The 24169-nt window shown below is 34.2% G+C and overlaps 1 protein-coding gene across 3 annotated transcripts; it reads left to right on the top strand.

The window, feature by feature from the left end:
- Window positions 1–181: 181 nt before the first annotated feature.
- LOC117921029 (transcription factor IIIB 90 kDa subunit) lies at window positions 182–23069 on the top strand. 3 transcript variants are annotated; one of them, XM_034838781.1, is made up of 20 exons: window positions 182–299; window positions 595–682; window positions 1068–1149; window positions 1782–1857; window positions 2852–2937; window positions 3028–3104; window positions 3702–3758; window positions 3859–3971; window positions 5298–5377; window positions 5509–5595; window positions 7946–8026; window positions 12029–12196; window positions 12283–12402; window positions 14716–14788; window positions 14901–15022; window positions 17204–17284; window positions 18170–18307; window positions 20209–20298; window positions 21784–21837; window positions 22408–23069. In XM_034838781.1, exons 2-20 carry the CDS (start codon window positions 621–623, stop codon window positions 22627–22629), a joined length of 1869 nt encoding a protein of 622 aa, XP_034694672.1. In that variant the 5' UTR covers window positions 182–299; window positions 595–620; the 3' UTR covers window positions 22630–23069. The 3 variants fall into 3 exon arrangements, with proteins under 3 accessions (XP_034694672.1, XP_034694673.1, XP_034694674.1); XM_034838782.1 differs by having other exon boundaries at window positions 182–304; XM_034838783.1 differs by lacking the exon at window positions 3702–3758 and having other exon boundaries at window positions 3032–3100; window positions 3887–3971.
- Window positions 23070–24169: the final 1100 nt, after the last annotated feature.

Here is a 24169-nt window from a genome sequence, read left to right as displayed (position 1 = left end):
ATAAAAATTAGTTATCAATTATAATTCGAGAATTTTCAACGTAAACAAGGAAAACAAACAAGGGAGGTATTTTTTTTTTTTTAATGAAATATGTTTTTAATGGAAAGAGGAAAAATATAAAATATATTAAAAAGAAAAACCAAACCGGTAGATAATAAAGGGCTGGGGAGAACTGAAAAGACAGAACGGAGAGGAGAACGAAGAGGGAAGAGCCGAGGGCTCGCCGGAGCAAAGTGAAGGTGCCGAAGCTACCTAGGCCGGAGTGGGCGGCCGCCGCCGAAAGTAACGTCAGAGCTAGGGTAAGGTCTTTTACTTCTACTTAATCATCTTTTTTTTTTTTTTTCATAATTTCCTACCAGGTATATTCCGTTGTGGTTTTTGTTTACGAATTTTCAGTTAGCATGTTTCTTAATTTCCCTCAAAGCAAATTTTTTTTTCATAGTTTTCTTGGCAACCAAACAGAGCTATGGAGAATTCTGTCTTTGTGCGACTTCGAACAATTGTACTGGGTTTATTGGGTAATTAGAATTAGAAATTGATTTTGGTTTAGTGTAAGTTTTGAAGTATTTTTCTTTTATTTTTCCTCGTAAATAGGTGATAATTAACAAGGTTTTTCAAGAATGGTGTGGTGTACAAACTGTGCAAGAGATTGTCGTACAGAGCGCCTTTTGAATGGCTACTTGTAAGTACCTTTATGCTGTAATTTGATTGATTATGTGCTTCTCGTTTCTTTCGTTCATCTCATCTGTCTATTCTTAGTGCTGCATTCAGTGCATTGGATTATTGGAGGTGGAGTCCCCCAATTCATTCTAATTTTTGGCTGATTTATGTCGCAATGAATTTATGATATAATTCAAATTTTATAGACAACAAACCGCCAAAAAATTCATGGTCAAGCAGGAATTTCAAATCTCACAAAATCGGGATTCCATTCAAATCCAATTCTATTGAATGAAGCACAGCCTTTTTGCTTTGGAAAAAATGTTCATTTTGAAAAACTGTGTGAACCCAGGTTTATACATGCATTAATGTGAGGGCTGACTGCCTGTGTTTGTTCTTTCTCTTAGATGTTGTACTGCATGTGGGAAGGTTGTTGATCAGGACAACTTTTCGAATGATCCGGTGTTTGTTAAAAATGCAGCAGGACAGGTATACTGGGGTCAGATAGTTTATCTTCCTTCAACGATTTGAGCATCTTATTGCAATTCTTGTTGAGATGAATTATAATGTTGGGAACTCTCTCCTTTTTCTTTTCTTCACAATGGATAGTAGCATTGGAGCACAAAGCAATGGTTTCCATCCAAAATATGCATTTTCTTTATCAGACCTTCTTCTTATTGCTTATTTGAGAAATCCATAAACATGAAGAGATCCACTCAAACTTATACTTCATACCAAAACATAACATGCCAATATAACATGAATCGACCCTGAGTTGGTTTATCAATAGTACTGCTTCATGTGGGTTTCTCCCTACCAACTGAGCAATGGCCCTCGAAGTTCGAGTTCAGCCGGTCTGTTTCTTTGATTCCAAGACATTCTCTTCTGGTCCCTTGTTACTGTAAATTTATCAATATTATATGCATCTTCAAAAGTTTTATTTTCTTTTCCTATCAAAAAAAAAGTTTTATTTTCTTTTTTCTCCAAATTCTTTCTCTTTTAGTGATTTCATGTGTGGGTTTGTGTGTGGGCACACCTGTGCTTGCATGTTCCAATTTTGGTTCTAGGTATTCTTCCATTTTACTGCTTATTCACATTGCTGTCTTTTCACTTATTTGCAGAGCCAAATGTCAGGAAATTTTGTAAAAACGGTTCAAAGTGACTACTCTGCCTCACGTGAAAGAACACTTAATGATGGTATGCCTTGCTAATTGATAGTTTCACTTTAGTGTGTACTCTGAAAATATAACACGAATTTCAACTAGCATTTCTTTTTTGACATTACGTGTAAATTGAGAAGTTTGTTTGGTGCATGCACATTGCACAATATTTTTTTTTTTGATGGGCAAAACTCATTTTTCAAAAGATGCACATTGCACGATATATGAAATAGTTGAATTACATGTTTTGAGATATGTGATGATTAATAAAAAGGGTTGAGAAAAAGTTGTATATAAACTTGCTCGAATAAGGGGGGAAATTAGAGACCTAAACCTTGAGTGTGTTGAAGGTACACCAAGGAGTTTTAGTAAAAAAGGATGAGATTAAGGAAAGGTAGAGGATTTTTTTTCTATGAGATATTGAATGAAAACCATATCTGGAATTCAAATTTTGGAGAACTTAATAACTACAATGAAGATAGAAATTGCAAGTCTCCTCCCCCCCCGAAGTAGGAGTTAAGGCAGGGAAGTATGTGGGTGTGTGATGTTGGTGTAGTATTGCCTAGTTTGTCTAACAAGTTTCTAGGGTTAAGGCATGAAAGTCTGTTTAACAACATCACCCATATACTTGATTGTTTGAAATACAATATCTATAGAAATTAATAATTTGTAAGGTGGAAGATGATTTGACTTTTATTGTTTCTTGGGTTTCTAAGAGTAAGAGAGTGCTATAGAGGTTAAACTCATGAATTTGCAAACCCAAATGTTAATATAGAGTCAAATTTTTGGAGTAAAATATTATAAAAGTGAAGCCTAGTGACTTTCACAAAGCTGAAATTGTTACTATAGTGGTGAATGGATCCTATAAAAATTTAAAATGGAGTATAATTGGTATGGCACACATCATTATTACAAAAATCTTTCTTCCCATTTATGTATGCATTACTTTGATCATATAAGTAATTGTTGATTTACCATAGGACTTTCACATACTCTGGTTTTTTAGTCTTGGATACCCTTTTGTGTTGCAGCTTATGCTGAGATAGGTCATATAGCAAATGCTATAGGTGTAAGTGGTGGAGATTCAATAATTCGCCCTGCTTTGGCCTTTTATACAGTAAGTTTCTTTACTTGTAATTTCCATTATTGGAATCTGTTTAGTTGTTTATGAAATGATCAACTCTTTGAATTCCTGTTGCTTTTGAAGATAGCACTGGAGCGGAATTTCACTAGGGGGCGCAGAAAAGAACAAGTTGCTGCAGCTTGTCTTTATATTGCATGTAGGTAAGGGATCCCCTTCAAAAAGATTATAAACTATTATTACTGTAATTAGAACTAGACCATATTAATGATTCAAGCTGTCAAAATTTTGAATTTAATGGTTGAAATATTTGGACCTTGAGAGAAGTTTGTTTGGTGGATGATGGGCATTTGGAATATACCGTTATGTGTGAATTATGATCTTGTGTTGCTTTGTTTCCCCTCTGGCTCACAATGTGAAAATAAGGAGGGAAAGAATGGAACCTAAAAAGGCATAAGATGTAGAAGCCCTGTAGAAGTTTTTGAATAGGCAACATGTAGATGGGGGTAGAATGGGTTCTAGTCATTTTATACAATTTCTCTTGTATTTTGCACCTCATTCTCAATGATTACCATGGAGCATTCCAAGTTGAAAGCTAGATTTTAGAAACACCGTGAAAAATGAACCTAATGCTTAAATGTGCAGAAATAGTTTTTTTCCTCCTTTTATGAAGAAACATGCCTTAAGATGTATTCTTTGCACTAAGTACCCATAATTTATTAGTTCTTATATTTTCCCAATTGTGTAAAAATTCATGAATAAATGTCTGACTAGTACTGAAATTATATCTTCATTTGCAGGGAAAATAAAAAGCCATTTCTTCTTATTGATTTTTCAGAACACTTGAGGATAAATGTGTAAGGAGATTTCGTTTCATTAATAAAATTCTGATAGTTGTATCTTGATTTAGCTTACACTTCTGCACTTATGCTTTACGTCCTTTTAATTGTATTGCAGTTATGTGCTGGGTGCTGTATTTTTGCAGCTTTGTAAACTGCTAAGTCTTGAAGAGCATCCCATCGTTCAAAAACCTGTTGACCCTAGCCTTTTTATTCATAGATTTGCGGCTGGTAAGCATCTGCTATCACTCTGAACTTTTTTGATGTATTACTTAATTATTGCATTGAGATGTGGTTGACACATGTCTGCCTGAAATGCTGATTCTTATGCCAGTCCTTTCGAATAAAAGTTTTCACACCATTAAGCACTATGTCAGGTTTTGTAGTATTCATATTGGAGGATGTAAAAACCAAAAGAAAGAGAAGTAATGATTTTTTCACTGCTATGGAAAAATTTAGGCTTCCCAAAGGAGGTTTCAAATTATTTTATTGAGAACCATTGGTTTTCAATAAACTATTTTAGGTTTTCTGAAAAGATTTTATGGTCTCTAACTCTCTGCTCAGTTCTTGTGATGAATTATTATTATTTCTGACCCGATTATGATGAATGTTATGGTAAACTAGGTTTTAGATGAATGTGGGCAGAGTTATATGTAGGTTCTCTGTGTTTTTTGGTCTATGTAGTGTGATTCCTGGCTACTTCATTCATAAAATAATTGATTAGTTCTTGCATTTTGAAAAGCATTTCATAATGCACCAATACTATGTTGGAAAGAAAAATGCATGTTGCACTATCACTTTTACCAGCATTTTTAACCCCTTGCTGTGTGGCAAGGTGGTGATTGGATGTCAAAAAACTTACCTACCTCTTTTTATCAATATCCAATCATCCTCTGCCATATATAAAAGTGGTAAAACTGGTCTTACATGTAGCACTATCCTTTTGTAGATTTGGTGTTCATCTTAAGTTGTTATAAATAATTTATAAATGGAATTTCACTTGAATTTGTGATAGGATTGGCCCAGTGTTTAAGTCAAAGTATAAAAGCAGATGGCTTGTTTAGTTATTGGGACGTCTGTATCAGGAATATAGTTTTTCTTGGAGAGCAACTCTGGAGGTTTCCCAAGTAAAATGATGCTCCATGGAGGGAACTATTAAAAATATGTGGTTTATACTCCAATGGATGGAGTGCCAACATTTTGGCTGGGTAGTCGAATTGTAGCTATAGAAGCTATTGACCAAAACTTCCTTATTTTTTCTCAATGCACTTACTTCTCATTTGGTGATAGTTCAGTTCTACATTGTTGAGAAAGCCTGTGGTGGGGAGACAAACCACTTTCATTCCAATTTCCCTATATTTATCTGGTCTCAGGGTTTAAAGATTCTTCCATCTTTGTAGTAAAGCCTCTTGTTGATTATCCAACAAAAAAATTGTGACTACAATCTAAATTTAACACTGTTGTTTGCATTGCAAATCAGGTATGAATTTATGTAGTGTATTTGTCTAATACATATTGCATGCAAGCAGGCAATCATAATTCTTATATGCATTGTAGGTTTACCGGGAGAAACGAATATGGGGGTCTCCAAAACTGCCCTACGCATTATTGCCAGCATGAAGCGCGATTGGTTGCAGGTATGATCTTCTGGATTATATGAAAAATGGAATCTTGTTGGTGCAGTTTTGATATTTAGGCTTACTTATTAACAGCCAAGCAAGTAACTACAATTGATGAAAAAACAACTTCTGATGAAAGATAATTTCAGACAGGGAGAAAACCCAGTGGCTTATGTGGTGCAGCGTTGTACATATCTGCACTTTCATATGGTTTAAAGTGCTCCAAGACAGACATTGTAAGTCAAACTCATGCTCTGTTTTTTCACTGTGACTATTTTTTGGTTAGAAGACAATTCTCTTCTATTGCTTGAAATGCTTAATGTTCTAATCTTCATCATAGCTATTGTGATGAGAATCATCTGACAGATGGGCATGTGGCTGTAGTGTTTGTTTGGGTTGACTTAGGAGCTGTTCTCACTTCTTGGCTTTAGCAGATGAATAAAGAGGATGGTTAGATGTTAGTTACCAGAGTAATTATTAGCATTGTTGTCAACGTGGAAAGTATTTTGTGCCATTTTCTTGTTTTTCCAATGTGTGTATCATATCGTATCAAAACATGTCATTCATCACTATCAAATAAACATTTTTTTTTGATAGGCTCTCACTATCAAATAAATATTAATATCCTGATACAAATATCAATAGCCTCATATCAGCATCATTCATCAATATACTTTATACAAAAGTTTCAAGTTCTAACTTCTAATTCTCAAACTACTAACCAAAAGACAATGTTTCAAAATTACCCGACTGATATCTCCAAAAAGAAACTATAAGCACATATAGGTTTCTATATCGTTACAAAGCAAACAATTTTGTTTCTAGTTTAACATATTACATTTCAATCTTCAGAATAGTTTTAACTAATAAGTGCAATGGTGTGAAATGACTTGATTGAGGAATTGAACTCCTATGGATTTTCCCTTTTTTTATCTCCACAGCTCTTACTTTTTAAACTGCTCTTCTCTCTCACTTTTCAAATCCTGTATTATGTGCTGCTTCTAAACTCTGTGGACATTTATACACATTGCCTGTGATGCTACCACTAGTAACTCCATATACCTGTATGGACTCTATGTATAATGGATTATGGACATGTAGATGTAATGCAAGTGGAATGCATATCAGAGCACTGTGGGCACATAATAAGCGTAACTCCTGCATCAATCATCTTCAAGTTCTATATCAAAATCACCCTCATCATCTTCCAAAATCATTGCCATAGTCTTTAACTTGAATTGTTCATCCTCTTCAATTTCAACAATCTTTTCTTTCTTTTGTCTTTAATATTCAAGTTCCTCATCCTATGGGCTGAGCCTATGGAGAGTCATTAGAAGTGGCATGTAGCTTCATGGAAAAGAAGCACAAAATGCATGTAGAGTGGCTCCCTTATGTCTACTTTGTTGCTTGAGAGAATGACTACGAGGACTTTTGAAGTCAGATAGTGGTCAGAGTTGGTTCCCAACCTTCTCTCTTTGGTCTAGGGGAGCGAGAGGGCAATCTAGCATCTCCTTACTAGATTTCATGATTGGGTGTGGGTAGGCCTCTACCCTCTTGTACTTCCTTTCTTTTGTGATGTGCTTTCTTGGGTCCGAGATTAGATGTTTGTAAAGGATGGTCCTTCGACGCTAATTGGTTGGGCTTTTGTTGAGGGTACGGATGTTTTTTATACCTTCATTTTGGCAGCTATTTTTTGTTTGAGCTGTGTGGGGGTAGGTGTATTTATCTTGTATACCTTGGATCACTATTTTGGTGCCTCTTTTTATTATATATACTCTTCTTTACTTATCAGAAAAAAAAAGGGAAAATGTATTGTTAGGTGCATCATATTTCCTTTTGTTTTCCTTTATAGATATGTATATATGTAGAGTTTATAATATGTCATGTGTATTGAAACTACTAGTTTGTGGATGTAATATATTATTAAATTTGAACATATCAAGTGTAAACATGGTTTCTGTTTTGGGGAGGGGCACCAGTCCCCTCAAGACATAGAGACCAACTTGGAAGCCTTCATGGATGTCCATCCATGAATTGTCTTTGGAGAGGCATGGGTGATTTTGTTTAATAACCCATTCTTGATTGATTTCATACCAATGAGAAAAAAAAAACAGATGTTATATATCTCCATTTATTGCCTATTACAAGCATATATATGATTATAAGTTGTGTAGATGTCACCATATATTTCATGGTGCCTATCATGCCAACAGTGACAGCTTAGTTTTTCTATTAATTACAGTTTTGAAAGTCATGGTTTGCAGTTTTTTCCTTTGTATACATCTTTACTAAAATCAATTTACTAGGAATCAATTTGTGATCTTTAAGTTATAAGAAGACTACACTGGCTTCTGTTTGCTAGCCTCAAATATATGCCTTTGGAAGAGGTTTTGTGTGTTGAAGCTTTTATGCAGATCTCACTACTTCCACTCGTTGTATATAAGGCATATAATATAGAACATTAAGCAAATGTTCAGTCCATACCTTTGACACTACTCATGTTGAGAACTCAAATGTTTGACAGTCACCTTTCCCTTCTTTCTCTTTCTTCATATTTATGTGATGCTTATTTTAAATTGCCATCAGGTGAAGATCGTACATATTTGTGAAGCAACTTTAACAAAGCGCTTGATTGAATTTGAGAATACAGAGTCTGGGAGCTTAACGGTATGTTCTCTGTGGTGTGGCATGACATAGTAACATATACTTTGGTGAACCTAACATATAGACACAATAGTCAAGTGGTGCCTAATATGTCAAATTCAATATAGGCATTTAATTACGGCCTTGTCAAGTTGAGAATATAACTCCTTTTGCCTATCAAAAAAAGAAAAAAAAGATAAACAAATAAATAATAAACAATTATCAAAAAAAAAAAATACTCATAAAGTCGAAAGAAAATCAAATAATAAGACATAAACTTTATAATGATTAAATTTATTATTTTTCATTGTTAATGGTTCTACTTTAATTCCTTTTTCTCATAAAATTTAGCTCTCTCATGGTTTTATAAAATAGTTTTCACCATTAATGTTGTTATTACTAATAGGATCGTCCAAGGAATATAATCATATCAAATCACTATATTATCCTCCCCATTGGTGTTAATATATATCCATTCTTTTTCTTCTTTGTCCATCAATTGTAGTGGTATTTGTTTTTATCTATCAATAATTAGATTATAAATGAGATCAACCACTAGGACAGTCACCAATTCCCTTATTCTTCTCAATCTCTCTTTTTTCCCTTTCCATTTAAAAGGTTCATTGGAAGTCAACCGAGTCTTTATTTTATAAAAAGGTTTAACCAAGTGGGGACCTAATACAAATCTTATGAAATCTATATCAAAAGTCAACAAAAGCATAAATGATAGAACCCATTAAAGCTTATTGAAAATTGAGTCCCAAGCTTATAAATATACCAAAAGCCCATGAAGGTTGAAAACCCTTTTGGATATTTAAGGCTTGGCCTCAACTGCCTTGAGGCTATAGCCTCAAAGCTATAAGCCTTGATAGGGTGAGACTTAAGCCTTAATTATGTTAACTGAGGCTATAGCCTCAAGGCTAATTTCTAGAACATTGCCTTGAAGTGAGCCTCAAGGCATAAGCCTCAATAGCCTTTTAAAACACTATTTATAATAGCAGCCAGTTATGTAGGACAATTGATGGCTGTACGATGGAGGTGATCTATGTGAAGCTGAAAAATTGAAATGAGGGGTGTAAATGCAGTTTTTGAAAACAAGAGGGCCAAATTGTATTTAAGGAAAAACATCGGTATGTGATAAATTTACCCAAATTAAAAATAATAGCGATGAGAGGGTTCCTATTCAGTATAGCAAATGATTGGTTTTTTTGAAATTCAAGAAGTTTAAGGGTCTGCAAATCCTTTCACTATAAGAAACCCTCTCTATGAGCTCTTCTTGTTGGTTTTTTTTTTTGTTTGATAGACAAAGGCTTGTATTAAGAGATGCCAAAAACAGGGGGCACACCCAATGTATACAGGTAGTATACACGAAAAACCAAATCAAACACTAGAAAAGAAAGAAAAAACCTAGAAAAGAGCAAGGCTAGCCACAATAAAGAGTATCCAAAAAATTCAGAAAAGAGGGAATTTCTAAATCCAAAAACTGGTGGGACCACTCTACAAGCAAATGGATAAAGAGATCCCTTAAACTTTGGTTTGACAATTCTTCATTTTCAAAGGTTCTTTGGTTGTACTTTCCCTAAATACACCACAATAAACAAATCGGAGCCAACAACCTAATTGCTCTTTTCTTCTTCACTAGCCCCTTGAATTTCCATTCTAGGAGAAGATTTCTCACTAAAGCCGAGAACACTCGAACCAAACCAAAAGTTTTTAACAACAATGTTCAAAGCTCCTTTGTTTTATCACAATGAATCAAAATATGATCAACTGATTCTTCACCCTCTTTACAAAGACTATATCTATTAAGCATGGACCATCCCCGCTTCATTAATGTGTCGACAGTTGATATCTTCCCCTAAACTGCTTCCCAAGCAAAAAACGAGTTCTAAGAGGAGCACTTGATCACCAAATCTCTTTAGCTGGGAATAATAAATTGTTCTCGGCCCATAGAGAATTATAATAAGACTTGACACTATACTTTCCCCTCCCATCAATTTTCCATATTAAAGTGTCCTCCCTTTCTTGCATTTTTAACCAAGAAATGTGTTCTAAAAAATGAGTCACATCCTCTAATTCCCAATCATGGAAAGGTCTTCTAAAATGAACCTCCCAACAACCATCTTCACCACCTTCCCTTCCCCATAAGTCTGCCACTATAGCATTTTTGTGGGAAGCAAGCCTAAAAAGTGTAGGTTAAACATCTTTCAACTTAAGACTCCCCAACCCAACTGAACCATCAAAATCCTATATCTTTAGAAGCTTGGATCTGAACCAACAGCCATCAGCTACTCTTGGGCAACTTTTTTTTTTTTTTTTCTTTTAGCAACTCTTCGACGTCTAAGAGGGTATTCATTTTTCCTTCTAATTTTTCTCTTTCGTCATCTCCACCTTGTCCACAGAACATGGATATTTATGTTACTTGTGCTTGTGTTGTGATTGGGTCAACATGGGTACTCTTGAGTTGTTTTTGACAATTCCATGCAACATAGATTGCATCATCCTCCATACTCGCCACAGGTAATTTTAGACTTTAAAACTAGGGTTTTGGATTTTGTGGTTAGATAATCTGTAGGTTCTCAAATTGGACTAATGTTTTCCATGTTATAATGACTTTCTATAATGGAATGTATTTTTGGATATTGGAAAGATGAGGAGGAACTATTGAAGACAATTAAAAAAATTGGGGGAGGATCCATTATTCAATGTTTCTTTCGTTCTTTCCCAGCAGGTGGTTAGGGGTTAGATAAGATGCTAGATGAGTTTAAAATCTCCTCTAGTATAAATTTCAATGTGAGATTAATTGGAAAAGGATAGAGTAGAACGTAGGAAAGGGGGCACTATTGGATAATAAATTTTTTTAAAAGCTTAAGTTGTTAAAATTTGAGCCCACAATGTATATCATGCTATCCAATGCCTTCCCTCTTGTGTGGCCTCATACCCACATGTGGAGAGACACATAAGCCCATAGGAAAACAAGGAAACAAAGCATGGACAGCCTCCTTTTGGTCTTATACGTGGGCTCAATAAATTGGGGAAATAGATGTGCAGTGAGGTTCAAACCTATGATTTCTCATTAAACAAGGCTCTAATACCATGTTGGTGAATAATGAATCTATTCTTCATTCAGAAAAAAATTAGCACAGAGATACACATACACAGAATAGTTGATCTACTCCTAAAAAAAATTAGTGCAGATCATATGATAAGATCCGCACAGTAAATGGAAACTCGATAGAATAACTGACCTGCTTCTAAAAATCCTCCTAAAAACCCTCTAAATGGTAATCTTCCCTAATTTATATAGCCAACTACTTTAAATATGCACAAAATCAGAAACAAATCAGACAAATTGCTTAAAATCAGGGTCTATCATTGGATTTCAACAGTGCTTGCTAACCATTCATTATCAATAAAATGACCAGTGGGAACTGAAAGACTATTCTTGATGATGGCTTGACAAGAAGGAGCATCGTTCATCTTCCTGTTTAAGGGAGGATGCATTTTAGTCCCAGAATTACTAAATTACCAAGAATTTGGCTCATTCCTTGATAATTGGGCAAAATGGGAAATGATTCTCTCAACTACTACCCACTCCCCACACTACCATGATGCTCCATGTGTTATTAGTTGTCATACATAGCATGCGCACTCCTAGTTCTGATCTATTTTTAGGATTTTGGCTGTTATATTGAAACATTCTTCAATAAGGTTTATTTCCTTTTAACGTTGATTTTCCTGTGACTCCCTGAAAATCAAGTTCTCAAATTTGAATACTGTTGCTTTTATTCAAAGCAGGTGTTCCACTGGTTCACTCATTCATGCTTGTTTGTTTCTCTCATTAGACGACAACATTTTCACCATTGTTTTGATGATGGCTTATGAATGATTAAATTTGTTTGCATCATGCAAATATCTTATTAATTTTTTTAACCAACTATTATTTGTTCAGTAGGTTAAGGTTGATTTTGTATCTCATTTTAACCCCATAACTTAGCTTAGCATCTGTTTGTCCTTTGTGATTAGATTGAGGAGTTCAACATGAAGGCTGAGGAGCTTGAAAAGGAATATAGTTCAACCAAGCAATCTAATATTGGTTCAACTGTACCTGGAAAGGGTGAACTACTTTGTGAACATAAGGGTAGTGGAAAGCCTCCTTTTGCCCATGGACTTTGTGAAATTTGTTATGGTGAAGTAAGTTCTCAATTCTTTGCCTGACATTCTCTTTTGATGACTTAGCTTTGAATGCTTATGATTTATACTGATGCTTGTTGATATAGTTCATAAAACTTTCTGGAGGACTTGAAGGAGGATCAGAACCCCCAGCTTTCCAGCGTGCAGAAAGAGACAGAATGGCAAAAGCAGCTGCTGAGGAAAATGCTGATTCAAATCAAATTCAGGTTACTATTAGATAACTAATTCCTCTTTTTTCTAGTTTAAAAACCTCAGTTTAAATCAAACACGATGTATGCAATGAAAGTTTTAAATTATTCTAAAATTAGGTCTTAAAATTGGGATAAATTAGAGTCTTCCCACAATTATAGCAACTTACTTTTGTTTTCTGAAATAACACTGGAATCTTCTTTTTGTTTGACTATTAAACAATTCTTTCTTCCATTCATATACCTGTTAGTCAGGTAGAATTCCCTCATATCATAATTTACCATTGTTAAAATATCAAAATTGTTTTTCTATTAAAAAAATTTTAACCAAAGAAGTTAGTGCACATCTTGTTTGAACTTTACAGGGTTTCTTACTGTACCACAGGTCCACTCTCTTTGATCTTCTACAAAATTTGGGAGTTAGTATTTATGATACCTGTTATGTATCAAAAACACATGATGGTAGTATACTATACCTAATTAAAGCATGCATCATTGTCCAAAAAAAAAAAAGTGTGGAGATTGCTTCAAAAGGAAAAAAACTGTGATACAATTCAGAGATCAGTATGTGTTTGGCATCACAGTTAAGATACTTTCGTGGGGAATTTTTCACCTTCATAAGCATCAGTTTTGGTGTTTTCTTTGGTTGAGTTTATTTCGTAGGATTTTTTTTCCCTTTTTGGATATTGCTTCCAGCCTCTCCTTTTTTTTTTTGTTCTGCAGATTTCATTTTTTTTTGGTCAGATTTTTTTTTTTAAAGTGAGGGATGATTCATCCTTCTCCATTTATTCTTGTGCAATTCAAGAAATTTTCTGTTTCTGATAAAAATCAGGAGACTATACCAAGTAAGAATATGGGATTTCTAAAGTAAGAAAACATATTTTAATAATTTTGTAGAATATTGTAAAATTCTTATCCTGAGTCTCTGTTAATCATGGAGAGACATGATTTTTCTGTACAATTTATTAGTGCAACTTCCTAGGACTTCTGATAATAGGGTAAAGGGAAAGAGCCATATTTAGTTGTGAAGCTTAAGAATCATGATTTTTTTTTTTTCTCATTCCTAGATGAAATGATATATATTAGAAACATAAAAGGAAATAGATTCTTATTCATTCCCTAGCACATCATAAAACACTTACATTCAGTTGAAATGGTTTCTGAGAGTTATTGAGAAGCATCACTTGATAAACGATTTCTCTCTGCTGCTTAAAGGTCTTGGTTAAAAATGGTTGCAAGTCGTTGCTTTAACATAACTCTAATTCCATTTACATATCTGATAGTACAATTTATAATTGGCATGTCATATTAAGTATTAAAAGAAAAAAATTGTTTTAAGTTTTGTTTTTTGCTGGGGACCCTTTTCTTTGTTATTTTACTTTTGATACTGTGATGTTAGATTGGGGCTTTAGGTGTAAGGTGTATGAGTTTCATTACTACTGAGAAGTACTTTTTCCTGGTTTGGACAATTTAAAAAGCTTTTTGTATTTCATACTTACCCAATATTAAGTTGATCAATCCCATTTCCTGTTTCGATTATCTATGCACATTTGTATGATACTTTTATGTATTTATTTATGCATGCATGCATCTATATAAATATACATACATGTCTGACCTTCAAGACCATGTTGAGAAAGTACTTTTTGTTTTTCTTGGCAATTGAATATATATCATGTTTTTCAATTTTACTTAATCCCGAATTTCATGGTGATTTATGCCTTTTTTTTATGGTTGTCAAATATATGTTATACACATAAAATATCTGATAAGAATTTGGTGACCAACATTTGAAGGCTTTTTCATTGTGTTGGAATCTTTGAATAAGGAATGGCTCAAAAGGTAATTGGTTTATATTAGGAACCGCTACTCCTTGAAATTAGCTTTATGTTAAAGTGTTCATTGATTAGAGGATACAGAATAATATTGGATAATCCATAAGAAACAGACAAGAAAAAATCCTGTTCCCAACTTTATGGAAATCATAATGGTGTTTCTCTCACTGTTAAGAAAACATTTAATATTGTGTTCTAAATTTGAAGTTTAAATGCTAATGTGTTCACTGGTTATTATGAGAATGGCATCCTTTTGTTTCTTGCTTGTTCTGTATACATTAGTTTCTGCATATGGGAAAATCCTGTTCCTGACATATTTTATGCCTCATCAGTTTAATTTCATATGTGGCACACTGTTACACTATCTAATAACTTTCGTGTATCCTTATGAATTTTTTTTTGGTTACTTGCCAACTATTTGATTCAAATGTTTGAAGTTTAAGATCATCCAGTAGGCATTCATGAGCTTATTTATTTTTTTTTGTTCTTTCATTAGCTTGATAAAGGATCGAGCAGCCCAGATGTGTGTGGGAATGAATCATCAAAGTTAGCAGAGCCTGAAAGTATTGGTAAGTGACATTATCTAAGTTTTGCAGAGAAATATCTCATGAAAAAGGGTTTAAATCTGCAATGCCATTTGGGAGAGATACTCCAAACATATCTAAAGATGATTGTTTTCAGGGGCCAGTGATAAGCAAGCAAGCATTGATGAGGGTGCTCCTAGTGACCTACATGGAGCTGATGATGAGAATGCTAATGCTGGTGATGAATCGGAAAGCCTTTCTGATATTGATGATGTAGAGGTGTGCAAACTGGTTTCATTCTCAGCTTTCAATAGATTTAGAAGTGTACATGTCAATTCCATCAGTAGCTTCTTTCTACCATGTAATTAAAAGCAAAAAGCAAATTTAGGAATGCCGAAAAAGCTACAACAAGTGGAGGTTATGTTTATTAAACATTGGCTCCCATTATATCCCCCTTTTAGATGCTCACTACACACATGTTGGCCTTGGTCATGCTAATTAAATTTAACAGGGATCATGGAAGAGTCCATTTCTACTGAAATTTTTATTGTCCTATCCCCTTATAATATGAAGGCTAGAAGCCTCATTCCTTTTAATTTCGTACTTTTTAATATTTTATTTTCATTATATGCTGGAACCTCTTCATGTCCACATGCTCTTTCAGTTAGAATAATCCTGTGAACTATTGGGGGCATCATCTTTTTAGCTGTTTATTTAGGAAATCATTAATATGTCCAAATTAGCATTTGTAGCCAAAGCTAAGCCATTGGGATTGTACTGATATCTTTATCTTTCCGAAACTGAAAGTTGATTGTTTTCTATTTCTGCTTCTGTCTGCCTCTTATTTTGTTTATTTTTTCTTTTGTGGAAATTAGACTTGGAAATTGAAATTTTATTTGCAGTTTGAATTCTATCTCTTGTTGGCATGGGTGTCTTCCAATGTCTATATTTTTATGCTTTTTTTTTTTTTTTTCTCTCTCTGTGTCTTCTTTGCATTTCCATCTGGGGTGGTCGCTGCATTTATATGTGAGAACATCAAGAAACACAATCAATTCCCAGCCAACCCCAACCTTCCTTAACTTCATTATTTACTGGGCATGTGAGTTTCAAGACCTCTTTCAATGCCAATTATCTACAGCTCATTGGTACAATTTGTTGTTATACATGCTAATATATTTAAACAAAAAATAATCAGGTAACAGTGTGAGGACCCTCAACTCTTGAGGTATTTGTTAGAGGATTTCATGATTTCTTGTCATACCGCTTTTTTTCTTTCTCTTTTTTTTCCTCTGTTGATTGGAAACAAGAATGTATTAAAATGGACAAAGAGAATACATGAGAAGGATGATGAATACTCCCTAGATTTACAATAGCTAAACAAAAAAGAAAGAAAAACATACTCCAATATACTAAGAAGACCTATACATCAACGTAGAACCAAAAGAGAAAAATCAGCACAAAACCTCTCAATTGAATGAGGTTGTAAACATCTTAACAACCATGAGGTATGGTATAACATCTCGATTGGATAGGATCATAATGAATTTCCTCTCCTCATTATTCGAACCCTTATGACCTACACACTGAATGCTGGTAGAGCTGAATAACATTGAGAGGGATGCCCTTGAATGGCATGATATAGAATGCCCATAAAGATGAATAGACATGAATTAGATCCCAAATTGTCTCTGGGGTTCTCTCCTTGTTCTCGAAAATCCTAGCATTTCTTTTCCTCCACACAGACTATATCAACGAAAGACAAGTGATGTGTCACAAGGCTTTGCCTTTGATGGAGCTCTTCAAACCCTATATGAGATGGTCATCATATCACAAATAAGGAACCCAATCCAAATTGTTTAATCTGAATAGCCTTTGCCATAGGCTGCAAAGTCATTGAGCAGTGTAAAAAATGATGATAAACTGTTTCTTCACTCCTTGAGCACAAAATGTAATATCTACGGCTAAGGGCTTTGTAAGGTCTTCTTAATTGTAGCATGTCATTAGTGTTCACCTTATGTGCCACTCACCAAGCAAAGACTTTGACTTTAGATTTCCATAGAAATTTAGAAGCAAAGAGATGAATTGTGTCTGTAGGATACACCAGGCTAATAAAAAAGACTTCACCGAAAATAAGTTGGTGGAACACAATGACCAAGCTCTTGCATCTGGAAGACAATGAACTGTGTCATACCACTTTTAGATTTAATGTTGCACCCTAATGCCCTTTCTTTTACCCCTAGTGGTGACTCTTGGCTTGAAGGATGGCTGATCCTTCCTTGTTTCTCTTATGCATTTTAATGAACTGTTTGTTTCTAATCAAAACAAAATTTCACAGTTCTGATTGCAGCTACCATGTCAGTAATTGTATATTTAGATGATGTATTCATGCCAGCTATATGCTATACAGTGCATTTCATTTTGGTTCATTGACTTTGTGTGGTTATACCATATATTGTGTAGGTTGATGGCTATCTTCACAATGAGAAGGAGAAGCAATTTAAAAAGATTATTTGGGAAGCAATGAACAAGGAGTACCTTGAGGTGAGCTGATTCATATCTGGTTTGATTCAATTTTTTTATTAACTGCATTCTATAGATATTTGACCATAGGTCTAATTATAGAGTTAAGACATATGATATATAAATCAAGTTATATTCGAGATGGTTATGTGGTAGATTTTTGGGAGTTTGCTTCAAAGCCCTATGGATGAGGCCTTTTCTCCCTTCTTCAGGATAGCTAAAACAAAACTATTGTAATCTACTTGTCTTATGACACATATGAGATAAGGGAAGTTATCCTTGTATATAATTTTTTTGGGCTATGCTTAAAGAAAATCACTGTAGTTTTAGAAAATCTTTTTATTTTTGTTTTTTAAAATAAATATTTTTTAGGATTTTTGTTAAAAATAAAACATCATTTTATATAATAAGATAAAAGGATAAAAAAAAGGTAAACATGATGAAAAAATATTATCAAATAAATAGCAGCACTATTATATAAAAAGAAGCTTAAAAGAAGACAAAAATGACTTATACAAAAAATGCTAAAAATGATTTATCAAACAAGCAAAAGATTAAGAATGAAGGATAAAAGGATATAGAAGATGATGAATGATTTATTAAGGATAAATAACTAGCAGATAAAAGAAAAAGATTAAGATGATAGAAATGGTTTTAGGATAAGATATATATGCTTTAGGATAACATAAATAAATAATCGAAGATGTTCAGGGCAAAAATGCAGTTGGGAGCTGATTTTTGGTACAAAACTGGCATTTTTTTTTTTTAAAGTGGACATACTATTTCGAATTTTTTTGTTCAGAATTTGTACACTAAGTTTGTTCCCAGACATTTTCAGTGAACTGAAATGTGTTCTTTTTCCCCTTAAATATATATAAACAAATAACATGAGGTCAATATTTACAGGAACAAGCAGCTAAGGAAGCAGCTGCAGCAGCTGCCAAGGAGGCCTATGAGGCCAGTTTCAAGGATAATCCAGAGGGCTTAAAAGCTGCACAGGAACTTGCTGCAGCTACTGCAGCAGCTGTGGCAAAATCAAGAAAGGTAATAGTCTTATTATATCATTTGTGGATACTACTTTATTTGTCTATGATGGAAATAGCCCTTGCCTGTAAGTAATCATGTTCTACTTGTCTCACCTAATTTATTCAATGTATTGACCAGTCAAATAAAATGTTTCTGAATTGTTATGATGAAGATCTATGTGTATATCATCTTTTGATTGGTTATAGGAGTTTCTTAACCTCAGTCCATTTATTAAATGTCAGGATGGGACATCTGTTTTTGTTAAATTTGTACGTATGTGAAGTATGAACTAGGTTTTGCAACTTTGGCATGGCTTAGGAAAACAAATCCAGCTGTTTTGCATATTTGGTGATGTAATGCAATAATATAATGTGTAATTGGTCGGACATGAACCCCTGGAAATACAGACATGAGGATAGGGATATGTGTCTTTTCTCCTGTCTCCACGGAGTTATCACATTTTAGGATATTCTTTAGTTTTTGTGTAAGAACATGGCATATAGCCTTCAATAGTAAAGTCAAATATACTGGCATGATATAAGCCATGTGTTATTTTCTCAATAGTAGGGGTATCATACTCTTATAGTTTTGTGTGCAAGTGATAAAGCTGGTCTAATCTTTACTTTTTCAAATTATTCAAACCCTTGAAATCCTGGGGATTTCAGACCTTTTTTTTTCTTCTTGCTATCAGGGCCTTTATTAGCTGAGAATAGAAATGTTGTTTGAAGAATTGACAGGATTAACAGAGCGATATGCCATTTCGGCTTCAATGTTGTGCTGATGTTATTTGCAATGGAAGATGTCAGATTGTTAAATGATGTTGCTTCTGGGTTCAGGAATTGTGCAGTGATCATTCTTACAACTCCTTCAGTATACATGGAGATTATTTTCACATTCATTATGTCAGACTAGTTGAGCAACGCTACTTATAGGTTCAGAGTAGTGTGGAGATTGTTCTAGCAATTCCTCCAAAATATACCAAGATTATTTCACATTCTTTAGGTTGGCCCAGTTAACCAATGTTACTTCTAGATCAGAGTAGCGCTGAGATCCTTCTAGCAATTCCTTAAGAATGTGTGGATATTTTCACTTGTGTGTGGATGTAGGTGTGGGAGTGGATGTGGTTGGTTGTCTACATGTGTTTGGGTGTTGGGATTGGTGTAAGATCTAAAAAAAACCTATGGCCCCACATAGATCAGGTCTGCACAAAATTGAGAAGTTGAGTGAGTTACTGGACAGAGAAGGGCATTCATATACATACACACACATACATACATCTCTCTCTCTCTCTCTCTCTCTCTATATATATATATATATATATATATATATATATATATATATATATGTATATAATGTAAAAGAAGATATATTTAAAATTTTCCCAAGGTTCCAGAGAGGAAAAAGAATTTCCAAAGGATCCAGGGTAGGAAATTTGTAGTTACACTGATCAAGCAGAATGGTTGGTTGAATGCAGACACCAAGTAAGCATTTCTTTTTAAGTAATCAAATTTGATTCTTCCAAATATGGAAGGTATACAACAAAAGATCAAACACAGCCTGAGAAAGAATAGGACCAGAAACCTGGAAGCAACAAAATAACAATTAGAACAAAGCTCCATGTTACACTACTAGCACGAACATGCACCATCGCCTTGCCCTTTGTTGTTGCTGTTATCAATGCATCCCCAACCATTTTATCAACTTGCACCACCCTATCACCAACAATACCATAAAACACACACACCACTACCAATTCCAAGTCGCATGATGTGTACCAGCCATCCAGCTCCTATGGCTGCCATAGCCCACCAGCTTGAGTTGTTGACTTTCTTTTTATGCAAGTAAATATATTGCTTATTGACATGGAATTTTCTTTGTGCTTTAATTTTTATTTGTTCTCGGTGGATCTTTATTTGCAGGAAAGGCAGCAGAAACGTGCTGCAGAAGCAAAAAATACGGTTCCTGCTCAAACTGCTGCAGAAGCTACACGGCAAATGCTAACTAAGAAGGTATTGATGCTAGAGTGAAAGTATGAACTCAAATTTCCTATGTCTACTGAACTATAAACTAGGGCTTTAGGCAACCAAAAGAATGGATTTCCGAAACAATCTTAGAACTAGAGTAGTAGCACAAATCTGATAAATAGGAAAGACAGATTTTCAGCTAGTAATCTGGATCCACCAATAGTGTGAAAGTCACACATTTTAAACTTGTAATAATCTAGAAACTTAATTTTTGTAGGAAATAAGAATAGAGTTTTAAAATGAGATTTTGGTTTTGGGAGCAATCAAAAGGTAGCTGAGTGACTATATGTATGTCTATGTCAGATACCAACAGGTGACTAGCCAACTTGAAGAAATTATAAGGTTTTAGCCTTGATTGACATCTTTAGGGGCATTTCATTGTTGACTTGATGCACTAAATATGAAGGAAACTAACATACATTCACAAATATGTACATGTCAATATACATCTAAACACAGACATGAATATTTATGCATGTATTTGTGCATATTTGTGTGTCTATTTATGTATATATCTGTGTCTATATGTGTGGTCTGCCTGTATGTGCACATGTATGCAGATGTATAACTTATGTGCTGGAAGATGTGGGAAACAAGTATGCTTCAACCATGCAGTAGAATGAAAAACTTTATGCTGTGTTTAGGGAGGATTAAGTAACTTTATGCCATGCTATATGTAAGCAAGACATGCATTCTTTTGTCTAAGGGACTTGAATGTTTTGTTCACTATGAGCTATGTTGCATGGGTTCAGGTATGAGTGTTAGATGCGGGTATGTGTTAGGTGTTTGATCCTTCACAATGCAAATTTTGGGATAGGGAGACTCGGCTAAAAAATAGCCAAAAAATGGGCATAGGTATTGGGATGTCATAATAAAAGGAAAATCAATTAAATGTAAATTGGAAGTGAAGATATCATTTTTAAAAGCTCCCATCTTTTCCCTCTAATCCCTTTTTTCTCTTGATCCCTAAATATTCTTACAAAAAATTCACTTTTCTGCTAACTCTTATTTTTTTCTAATATAATTATTACTAAGAAAGTTGAAAGAATAAAAAGACATCAATGAAAAAATCCACAACTACACCCAAAGTAAAATAGGAATGTCTGACAAGGATTCCATACCCCCACCCATGTCATGTCATGTCAACACAGTACATTGGATGAAATTGAAGGATGTAGGTATCAAAGACCATGAATGCGATTTCACTGTTGTTGTCTGCTCTCATAGACCACAGCTTCATACTTTTTCTTCTCCAATACTGCATCTTATAGGCCAGCTTTACATTACATTTCCTTGTCTTGAAAAGAGTATTGACAAATTAGTGAGTAGCATGTGGTATTGCACCATATCATGGTCCAACGTTATATCCATGAACATATGCATATAAACTATAATATTTTATCATCATAGTCTTTCTAGCATGTTTATCATTCCCATGTACTGATAGATAATGATATGGTTTCTTTGCAGAGACTTAGTTCAAAAATCAACTATGATGTATTGGAGAAACTTTTTGACGATTCTGTAAGTTTATTCTTTTTCCTTGGTTTTCAATTTTTTGAAGTGGTACCCTTTCAGTTTTCCCTTCTTTTGGTACACATGAACAAACACACTTCTTGTTTTTGAGTTTTAAAGTCATAGACTCAACAATAGTGAAAATTTGCTGAGAATTCTCATCCATTGAATGATTTGATAGTTTCTAGAACTCCTGCTTATACTTGGAATGAATTCAATAAGCAACTTTTGATATATCAGCCTTGCATAAAAACAAACATTTTAGTGAAAATTTACTAAAGAGAACACTTTCTGATAACTAAATGAAATCAAATTAACACCAGATAAGGATGAGAATGGACAAAACTCTTAAACAAATGCCTAACAACTTGACTCAAAACACCCTACAGTTTCAAATCCTTCCAAACCCAAGCTTGCCGGACCAAATAGATTATGTGGTAGCTATGGTGAGAGCACTGGGATTTCCTCCTTTTTTTTGGTATTGCTGAAAATTAGTCTTAAGAAATTTATTGAAGCATCAAAGGTCACAGAATATCTCCAATTTTAAATGCAGTTGTATGCATTCACTTATTTTGACAGGTGCCTTCAGAAAACCCCAAAAAAATTCGGACTGAATCACAAACTGAGAATAATGACCACAAAGCCCCCATCAGCAACAAAAAGCTTGAGCCAGAGGAAGATGACTTGGCACCAGAGGATGAATTTGGATATGAGGGGGATACTGGAGGACTGTATGGCAATGATTTGTATGGGGAAGGATATGATTATGATGACGATTATGGTGATGATGGATACTACTAATGGGACTATTCCCTCTTTCTCTCCCTCTCAATATCTCCTCCTGCCATCTTGGGACGAGGCTGAAAAGAAATGGGAAAGTGGGTGGGCAAAGATTAGACCAAAATTGAGTTATTCACCTATCATGATGCCATAAGTTATTGCGGTATGGGCTCATTCCTTTCCAGCAATCTTTTCACTCTGGATGTGGTCTTTATCTTTCAAATGTGACTGATAGCAACAAAAATATAGGAAGTCCTTTATCCTCATCTACGGATATTCCTCCTTTCTTTTTCCCCTTTTCTTCATTTCTTCTTATGTATTCTATAGTGAGGGTGTTGAGACTGTACGGCTGAGCTGCTCTGAACTATACTAACTGGATCTAATATGAGATATTTTGTTACTGATTGACACTCACTTGTAACAATAGTTCTATTCAGCAATGAAGGGTATTTTCTAATAAACCTAGATGGCACTTTCAAGTCTCTAATTTAATGGGGTTTTCTTGTATCTGAAGTTGCTTCACCCTCTTGTTGAATTGGAGAGTGGATGAATGGGAGAATTATTGTATTTTTGAGAACTCCCAAAGAACTCTTCTTGTTACTTCTTGAATCCAACTGTTGGTTGTCTATGCAATCCAATGTTTTTAGGTTTATTTGATTAAAAGGGTTATTGAAAATTCAAATTTGAAAATCTATTCTTTCATTTTTTTGGTTTTTTGATAAAAATATTCATTATTTTTTTATAAAAATGATTTTTTCCTTAAAACTTAATTAAAAAGGTGGAAGACATTTATGTCAAAAATAGATAATTTTTTTGAGAAAAAAATAGAAGAGATTAGATTTACAATTTAGGGGATTCATCTTGGAATCACTCTCTGATTGATTTGATTCTCCTGTTCCATTTAAGATACAAGCAAGGACTCTCCAATAAAGCCCAAAAATGAGAGTTTTTTTTTTTTTTAAATATTATTAAAGAAATTGCTCGGAAAATAAACAACAAATAAAGTACTTACATATTCAAAAGATAATTTATTTTTTACACTCAGTTTTTGTACTGAACTTGTTTTAAATATTAGTTTTGTAATTATATATATATATATATATATATATATATATATATATATATATATTTTGTAATTAAACAAAAAATGATTGTACTTGTGTAAGGAGGCCCCCCAAAAGTGCCCCAGACTCGAAGGGAATATCTGAGTAAGCATCCACAAGAGGAATAGCTGCAATAATGAGCAACACACCCACCACTGTGCTGCAAACACACATGTCATGGCACCATTTTTAATGGCTCATAAAGCAAGAGCCTTATATTCATTACAAAATGCATATATATGTAGATTCAGTGTACTATAGCATTAATAATCAAGGCAGACAAAGATGATAAAGCTAAGGCACCAAACCAAGTATGATAGAAGCTGCCACCATTGCTCATCTCTGTGTGTGTCTTAGTTTCTCTCAAGCATATACATTTAACCTACTTTCAGAGGGCATTGTCCCACTAAATTCATTAGTGGGCATGCAGCTTTCAATAATGTGTGTTGTGTTGTGTG

This window comes from Vitis riparia, chromosome 8, assembly GCF_004353265.1.
Source record: "Vitis riparia cultivar Riparia Gloire de Montpellier isolate 1030 chromosome 8, EGFV_Vit.rip_1.0, whole genome shotgun sequence".
Classification (NCBI taxonomy): Eukaryota; Viridiplantae; Streptophyta; class Magnoliopsida; order Vitales; family Vitaceae; genus Vitis; species Vitis riparia.
Note: the sequence above shows the minus strand (reverse complement) of the source record. Positions and strands in the feature narration are given on the sequence as shown.